This window comes from Gossypium hirsutum, chromosome A09, assembly GCF_007990345.1.
Source record: "Gossypium hirsutum isolate 1008001.06 chromosome A09, Gossypium_hirsutum_v2.1, whole genome shotgun sequence".
Classification (NCBI taxonomy): domain Eukaryota; kingdom Viridiplantae; phylum Streptophyta; class Magnoliopsida; order Malvales; family Malvaceae; genus Gossypium; species Gossypium hirsutum.
The window spans coordinates 66,664,341-66,673,286 of record NC_053432.1 but is presented as its reverse complement, the minus strand read 5'-3'; the positions used below and the strand labels follow the sequence as shown (position 1 = coordinate 66,673,286).

General features: G+C 31.7%; 2 protein-coding genes across 2 annotated transcripts; one reads left to right on the top strand and one right to left on the bottom strand.

Annotated features, from left to right (window-relative positions):
• Positions 1–3,518: 3,518 nt before the first annotated feature.
• LOC107889224 (E3 ubiquitin-protein ligase PUB23) lies at positions 3,519–5,188 on the top strand. The gene has a single exon (XM_016813577.2). It carries the CDS (start codon positions 3,715–3,717, stop codon positions 4,957–4,959), a length of 1,245 nt encoding a protein of 414 aa, XP_016669066.1. The 5' UTR covers positions 3,519–3,714; the 3' UTR covers positions 4,960–5,188.
• A 2,175-nt stretch (positions 5,189–7,363) lies between these two features.
• LOC107889223 (E3 ubiquitin-protein ligase PUB24) lies at positions 7,364–8,692 on the bottom strand. The gene has a single exon (XM_016813576.2). It carries the CDS (start codon positions 8,617–8,619, stop codon positions 7,411–7,413), a length of 1,209 nt encoding a protein of 402 aa, XP_016669065.2. The 5' UTR covers positions 8,620–8,692; the 3' UTR covers positions 7,364–7,410.
• Between the last annotated feature and the right edge of the window lie 254 nt (positions 8,693–8,946).

The window sequence follows — 8,946 nt, the reverse complement described above, 5'->3', positions numbered from 1 at the left end:
AAACATTTGCTATTGCACCTAACACTTAATTGGTGAGATAATGATATATATAAAATTTCATTATAATTTAAATTATTCAAGAGATAATATATCAACTTTATTTTTTTTTACAATTTAAAATTTTCACTAACCCATGCATCTCTTGAAAAAAGAAAATTTAAGTAACAAATTGTAAAAATTACTAAAGAAATATTGAAAATAAAATTAGAAATGAGAACATTTTTTTAAAGCTTTTTTTAGGTTTATTTTATTTATTTAAAAATTGATACAAAAATTACCTACGTGTTATTAAAATAAATGATTCACATTAAGTTTGGTCTCACAACTTGTAATATAAAATATAGGATTTGCATTTTATGTTACAAAGAATAAAATTGAAAACAAGGATAATTTGGTTATAAGTTGATATTTCAAAATCAATTAGTGTATCACGTGTTGTATATTTCAAAAATTTTCATCACTTTTAATATTTGTATCCATCTAATACACATATTTAACCAGAAATCAACCTTCAAATTAATAACACTTTTAAAATTTTGAATATAATTATATTTCACACATGTTTCTATATACTTTTCAAATACAAACAGCAGCCTAATCATTTTAATAAACCACCCCAATAACACTAATTTTGTTTCCTTTCAATCTCACATTAAAACCTGCGAATAACATCTTAACCCACCCAGTGGGACAAATATTACGTTGTTGGTTTAAAAGAATGAGAGTTCAGGTTCCATCTGTGCCCAACTTCTAAAGTAGAAATTTTTTTATTTACACCTTTTATAATTTATAAATTTTTAAATTAATAATAATAAAATTATACTTTGGTTCTTATAAAATAATAAAAATTTAATTTAATCTTTTAAATATTATAAATATATAGACTATTAAAATAGTAAAATTATATTTTTACTATTGTAAAAAATAGAATTTAATTCCAACCCCCATTGGATTCGATGCCAAATAATTTCCTTCTTCTAATTCAATTATACAAAAATAAAAACTTGGGAGCTGAACTGTTTTATTAAAAATTAAAATAAAATAAGAAGCAGATGAAAAAGTTTGGAGCCTTACTGTTTTGAGTTTTGAGGCTAAAATGGTTGAAAACTAGAGTTATAATAATAAGGAATCCTTATCCTTTGATAATAAATAAGTAGGAATTGATTGGCGGACAATGGCCATGTCTGGCGCCGGCACTGCCCGATAATCAATTGTCTCATTCCTGGATCCCAAGATATACAGCTCAGGCCGATTGACCACTCCCTTATCCCAATGCCCTATTATCCGCAACTTGTGCTCCCCTTCCTTAATTGCCTCTCAACATACATCTTAGCCAAACGATCTCGGCTTTCAACTTGGACATTTGTTTTATTGCATTGCCTATTTCCTCTATATATCAAAACATCCAACTCTTGTTTATTTCAGACAATTATGAATCCATCAAATATATGCATTTCTCATTAAATCCTTTTTTTTTCTTTAAAGTCGTGGGATAATTTTTTATATAAAGGATATATCCATAATGTTAATACTTTATATTCAGATATACATGTATTACTTAAATTATGCTAACAATCATGGACTTTTTCTCATGAAACGGAAAAGACTTTTGGCCTATATTTTTTTATATACTTAAATCTAGATCTAGGTGTTCCATGTGTTACGTAGACTTCTAATGATAATATTTTATAAATAAATAATTATTATAAAAAAATTATAAATAAATCTCACATCTTGAATCACAATATACATAATAATATTAATTTGGTATGTAATTGGCTCTCTATATTCCTTAAATTCTTGAATTTCAATCTCCACAAGATTAATTTTGTTACCATTAGGAAAAAGTTTATGGATAAAATAAACCATACTTTCATCTCAAATTGAAATTAAAAAAAAATGCAATATAAAGAAAATATTACTATATGCTCAAAAAAGTGAAATATTAATATATTATATCCTTTTGTCATGCAAACATGCATCAACTTCTTAGATACTTTTGTCATGCAAACATGCATCAACTTCTTAGATAATATGGACCTGATATTGATCATGATTTAAAGAGGTGTTCAACTAGATCATCCGCTCGACAGAGGGGTGAACACACTCTCGACATGTTAAGGAGTCTATTCAAGCATAATAATCTCGTATTAATAGAGTCCCCACAGTATACACCCATGATTTTCTTTTATGCATTAAGCAAGATTAAATGTTTATCTTGCCATATCTAATGTACAAAAAAGACCTTTTCTATAAAGAGCTAGCAAGCAATGTAAAAAGGATCAAACTACTAGACACCCTAAAGTTACTCTAAACAACTTTATACTTACATCCTCAATTTATATATCCTCTTGTTCTTGTTTAACTCTCTTCCTCTTTAGGTGAATTGACATCCGTAAACCAAAGTCATCTCCTTCCCATTCCTTTTCCTGTCGATCCTTATATCAACAAAATAAAAAAATTAAAAGAAAATTGCAATATAAAAAAATGCTTGGAAAATAAAATAAACACGTGAACATATATGCACTTGTCAAAAAATTATTAAATATGCTGATATACTAAATATAAATATATTGCGGGTAAAATCTTAATTTGATTCACACTATTATTGTTGAAATAATTGTATATAAACGTAAATAAACTTTCACTTTTAAGTTTAAATACTGAGAGTTAAGAGTATATAAAAAATCAAAAAAGATAATATATGATATATATGAATTTTGTTTACTTAAAAGATCTACTTGAGTAAAATTGGAGTAATTAATTAATTAATAGATACATGGATGAGTGCAGTTGGCACAAATGTAGAGGTTATAAAACGGTAACGTCATTAAAGACGATCTCTTAGCATACCAACATTTTTATTTTTAACGACAGAGTGATTTGTGTTTGATGAAGGGTGTGCAATCAATCGTTTTCAGTTGACCTCATCCTCCAAAGTAAAAGTCGCATGGATTTCTTAAAGGCTCAGCCCATAAAATGCGTGGGGACTGGGGCGGATATCCACGAGCTACATGAGGAGCTGTCGGCACCACCCCATGCAACCCTCCATAACAAGACAAACCCTTTTTTTTTTTAAAAAACAAATTAGAAATGAATCCAAACTCTGTTATTACATATAAATCGCTACTGCTGATCCTTATGCGTATATATTGGTAAGTTATTTAACTTTAAAAAAAAAAAAAAGAGTTGAAAATGATAATAAGAGAAAGTATTATTTAAAGAGAGAAAGTCAAAGTGGGAATAAGGATTGAGGAGCAGGGTGTTGCAACACCGACGCCTGCCCCAAAGCTCCCCATTTAATGCCTTTAAACTAAAGTCGTTCGAATTTTTTATTCGATGCCAGACCCTTTTGAGCTTTTCTTCTTTCAAAACCTTGGAAATGGTCCTAATTAATTTCCCTTTCTCCATTTCCCTCTAATTTTGCATTGCGTGTTTTGACTTTATTTATTTATTTATTTATTTATTATCAACAGCTTGCATTTGTCTATGCATTTTTCTCCTCTCCATGTATAAAATGCCTCCCTTAACCCTCTCTTCCACCAGCCATTTTTGCAAGTGTTTTGATTTCAGACTGAGTTTGAGGTAACTACATTTCATTCCATTTTTATTTCCCATCATCATATCTTCCATATATAGAGTGTCATAAAAGCTAGTTTTTGTTTGTTTTTGCCTATAGATTTAGTAACTCCAAAATACATATATATAAAAAGTATGGATGAAATTGAGATTCCTTCCCTTTTTCTTTGTCCGATTTCCCTTCAACTAATGAGAGATCCTGTTACCATCTCAACTGGAATAACGTACGATAGAGACAGTATAGAGCAATGGTTGTTTTCATGCAAGAACAAGGTATGTCCGGTAACGAAACAAGTGTTACACGATTCAGATCTAATTCCAAATCACACTCTTCGTCGTTTGATCCAAGCATGGTGCACAGTCAATGCTTCCCATGGAGTTGAAAGAATCCCAACACCGAAGCCTCCCATCGACAAAACCCAGATCGCCAAGCTCCTTAAAGATGCGAAAAAGTTCCCTGAGATGCAAGTCAAATGCCTTAAAAGGCTCAGATCAATCACCCTCGAAGGTGAAAGAAACAGAAGCTGCTTGGAAGCTGCTGGTGCAGTTGAATTCCTTGTATCAATCATCAAGACTTATAATTCTACGTTATTACTTGAAACCGAAAGCAATGAAGGGCCCGAATTTTTAAAAGCCAGCGATGAAGCGTTGAGCATTCTTTATCATATCAAGGTCTCGGAAAGCTGTCTAATAAGTATTATTAGCAATGATTATGAATTTGTGGAGAGTTTAGTGCAAATCCTGAGAAATGATAGCTACCAATCTCGAGCATACGCCACGATGCTGTTGAAGGATATTTTTGAAGTGGCAGATCCAATCCATTTGATCAGCCTTACGCCCGATTTCTTCACCGAAATCGTGCACACGTTGCGTGATCAGATCTCGCAACAAGCCTCCAAGGCAGCATTGAAACTCCTGGTGGAGCTTTGTCCATGGGGAAGGAACAGGATCAAAGCCGTGGAAGGAGGAGCCGTGTTCGTCTTGATCGAGCTTCTTCTCGAAAGCTCCGACAAGAGAGCTTCGGAGCTGGCGATGGTTGTTTTGGACCAGCTCTGTGGTTGCGCCGAAGGGAGGGCGGAGTTCTTGAACCACGGAGCGGGGCTAGCAATGGTGTCGAAGAAAATATTCAGGGTTTCGCATGTGGTAAGCGAGAGGGCAGTGAGGATTCTGTCATCGATTTGCAGGTTTTCAGCAACATCTAGGGTACTTCAAGAGATGTTGCAAGTTGGGGTAGTGGCAAAGCTGTGTTTAGTGCTTCAACTTGATAGTAGTTACAAGACCAAGGAAAAAGCAAGGGAGATGTTGAAGTTGCACTCTAGGGTTTGGAGGAACCATTCTTGTATTCCATCTCATTTGTTGTCTTCTTATCCATCTTCTTGAGATTGGCGCTCTGATTTTTCTTTATTATTGCGTATGTAGATATATCGAAACAAGCATGGGGGAAATTAAATCTGATCTCCATGCAACTAATATTGGAACCATACAAAATTAATAGGCATGAAATATTTGTCTATACGTAGACACTTTCCATGAGAATTTTGTTAATGGAGATATATGTCCACGAATTTTTGTTGAGAATCCGTATAATTTTAGATGAATTTTGTGGTTTTCCTTTTTATCTTTTTCTCTCATGTAAATTTATATTTTTCAAAATATAAGTAATATAAACACACTTTCATATAATATAATTAATATAAAAACACCTAAAAAAATCATATAATTAATATATATTCACTATTTCATATATAGATATGTAAAATAAAATGACTGATTAAGTTAAATATCACAAATATAGTGGTCAGTTCCTCATCGATTACAATCGTATTGACTGATTCACACCATTCTAGTGCTAAAGTAAAACAAGCAACACTCGTTTCCGCTCTAATAAAAATTTTGGACAGTACTAATCACATCGGCCGAAACATGGTTCACCAATCGATGCATGAATAATATTATAAAATATAAAATTTTAAACTATTTACTAATATACTAAATACTCAATTGGAATGTATTGACCAATAAAAAAAATGCTACACTTCAAAGTAATGTGTTTTGGGAAATTTTTTCATATTTAAAATATAAAAAATAAAATATATAATTAAAAAACCACTCACCCAATTATCAAAGAAGAAAATCCTCACTCACACTTCAACTTCTTTTTTCTTTTTAATTTTAGATTTATTGAATGATGAATTTTTATTATGGAGTTTATTAATGAGTGTTTTATATAATTGATGAATTTTTTATATTTAAAATTTATTCAGTGTCATTTATTTGATATTTGTAAATATTGTTAGATACATATATTAATTTTTTTTTTAAAATATTGATAAATCTAAAACTGTATATTAAAATAAACCGATACCAATACATACCAATTCTAGTAGAAAAATAGTGTGTCATCAGTACAATATTGACTGCATCTGAGAAGACTGAAAGAATAATATATATTTTCAAAAAAAAATTTATAATTTTCAAATATTGTTTAGATTTTTAAATATTTTTTTTAGATTTTAACCATCAACGACACATGACATGATCTTAGAATGTCACGTACCTGAAACTTAATGGTGTTAAGAAAAATATCAAAATCCTTGACGGAATAAAAATTTGGGTACCAATTTAGAAAAAATTATAAGTACCAACTTAAGAAAAATGATAAATTCAGGGGCTAAATGAGTATTAACCCTTAAATTTATATCAAGACTACAGAAATTCAGGACGACAGTGGTAGACCTTGGGTTTGGGTTTGCCCATTATAAAAGTTGGGCTCTGTAAACTTTAATGGGTTTGCCCATTAATTGTTGATTAATTAAAGGTTAAGGATTTGGATTCTTGAGCATTTAAATTTAAATCTCATCGTGCTTGTATGTAATTTTTTTCAATTATATACGAGTTATTTATTCATTTGTTCTTTTTATTGATTATTGATGATTTATTTTATGATTTTAATATTAATGTCAGCTTTTTATATTTTTAGTAGTAAATTCATTAGAAAAAAAAAAGTAAATGCCATGCATCTCTTCTCCATTCAAGAAAAAAATGGGTCTAGAATTCTCGGACAATTATTTAACTATGTAATAAAAGATATTAACATTTTTATTAATTATCTTTAGTTGCTCACTTTTAAAATTAAAAAAATTTAAATTACTTTAAATTATTTTAAGAAGGATGAATATAGTCCGAAATTAAAAAAGACGATATAGTCGTAACAAGACTTTACAGTTAATTTAGTTGTAAACTAATAAAAGAAAAAAAAGCAAATCATTGACCAAGTTATTTCAACATTGATCCCTTTGAAATTCCATCTGATTTTTAAATTATTTTATAAAACTGGAAATTAAAAATTATAATTTTTAATTAATTTGATTTTATAATATATGTTAACTTGAATAAGATCATAAATTCCATTTAAATATCATATTGGAAACATGCCTTTGAGCAGTGATAATGTTGTTGTTTATAAGTTAACAGTAAAGAAATGGTTAATTATTTGGTATTTATATTATAATCATAATTTCTTTTGGGTCTGGTTAAGAATTTACCAATAACTCATTTTATATAAATATTAAAATATTCTATTTATAATAAATATACACACTGTACACATGTTTCTGAGGTGTGAAATATAAAATAGGTAGATGTGATTGACTGTCAAATTAAGAACTCAAATCCAAGTTTGAATTCAAATGTTTAGGAGAAGACGACACAGATTTGGATTCTGATTTTTACCTTTATCAACTATACACTATACACATTTCTTCATTTTCATCCGGTATCCATGTTAATCAACTCTAAACTGTGATCATTCCTATAATTTAGTCACCAAGGCTACCTTTGGTACCTGGTTAACAGATAAACAGCAATACAAGGAGAATTATTCCATAAATTAGAGTGCAATCTGAGGACCTCTCTGGCTTTCTGTTTGAGATAGGTTGAACAATCAGCTTGAATCACCATGCAAAGCTTTGTTACCGCCCCAACCCTCAACATCTCTGAAAGGACTTCTTTTGTTGCTGCATTTTTGGAGATTAATGAAAGTATGTGAACAGCTTGATCATCTGTTGCTGGTGACACTCTTAGGATCCTTTTAGCCACCATAGCTATGCTTCCTGCATGGCTAAGAAACTCGGCTCTTCCATCAGCGCATGAGCATAGATGTGCCAAAAGGTTGAAGATCAGTTCAGTGATGTTCTTTTCGGGTTTTTCGAGTTCCAATTCGACGAGCTCGAACATCGCGTTGGCTTGGATGATTTTTGATCTGTTTCTTCCCCAAAGGCATACTTGTATCAGAATTTGCAAGGCGGATTTGGTTGCTTGTTGAGAGAATTTCAGTTTAAGTACCCTTAACATTTCTTCCATGAATTCGGGTTTCAATTTCTCCAGCAACCTTGTATTTGCAGCCTCAATCACTCTTTTCAGGACTTGCATGGCAAGAGTCTTGACAACAACAGGATTCGCAATGTCACACCCTTGAATCCATGTTAAACAGTCGATGATTCGGTGATTTTCATTCACAGCAGCCTTGATTTCACCAGATGGTGTCCAAGTAAGATATAGAATTCTCAAAGCTTGTTCAACACCAATAGTTTTACTTTGATTACAACATCTTATCAACAACAAAACCATAGCTTTAGGGACACCAGCTTCCTCCATAAACTTGCTATTGTCCTTCGCTAGGACTTGCAATTTTTTCAAAGCATTTACATACAAACCAGGAACTTCAAGTTCACGAATGACTTTAAGAAGACGACTCTTACAGAGAGGAGATTTCGCTGTAGGGACCCTATCGATACCACCGCTAGCATTTTCCGTGGACCAAGCCTGAATCAGCCGCCGGAGCGTGTGATTTGGCGTTAAACAAGAACCGGATGGCAAAACCTGCTTGGTTACAGGGCAAATGGTGTCCTTGGCTGTCTTCAGCCATTGCTCTATGCTTTCTCTGTCGTAAGTAATGCCTGTAACAGCTGTAACAGGGTCTTTCATGATTTGCAGCGATATGGGGCAGATGAAATATTGAGGAATTTCAATCTCATCCATTGGGGTAGTAGCTCAAACTCAAGAGACTTAGAAAAACTTTACCTGTCAAGCCAAAATGGTAAGAGAAAGTGGCTTATATATATGAAAGGTTGGTTCTAAGTATACGTAAAAGTTTAAATAATATATTATAAAAAAGTCATTGTCCATATTGTGTGCTTCTTTTATCTTCAGCTTGTTTTACCAGTCGTACTTTCTTATGTAAGGGTTTTCAATGGTCAACACGTGAGAAACAACGCAAATCACATTGGGTTGGAAATGTCTTCCAACTACAAAATTGAACGCCACATGGCAATTGCTTAGTGGTTAGGCTGAGCCAGGAAAGGACAA

Excerpts from the sequence above, each read along its gene's own strand:
- LOC107889224 (XM_016813577.2), top strand. The coding sequence starts at position 3,715 with ATGGATGAAATTGAGATTCCTTCCCTTTTTCTTTGTCCGATTTCCCTT.
- LOC107889223 (XM_016813576.2), bottom strand. The coding sequence starts at position 8,619 with ATGGATGAGATTGAAATTCCTCAATATTTCATCTGCCCCATATCGCTG.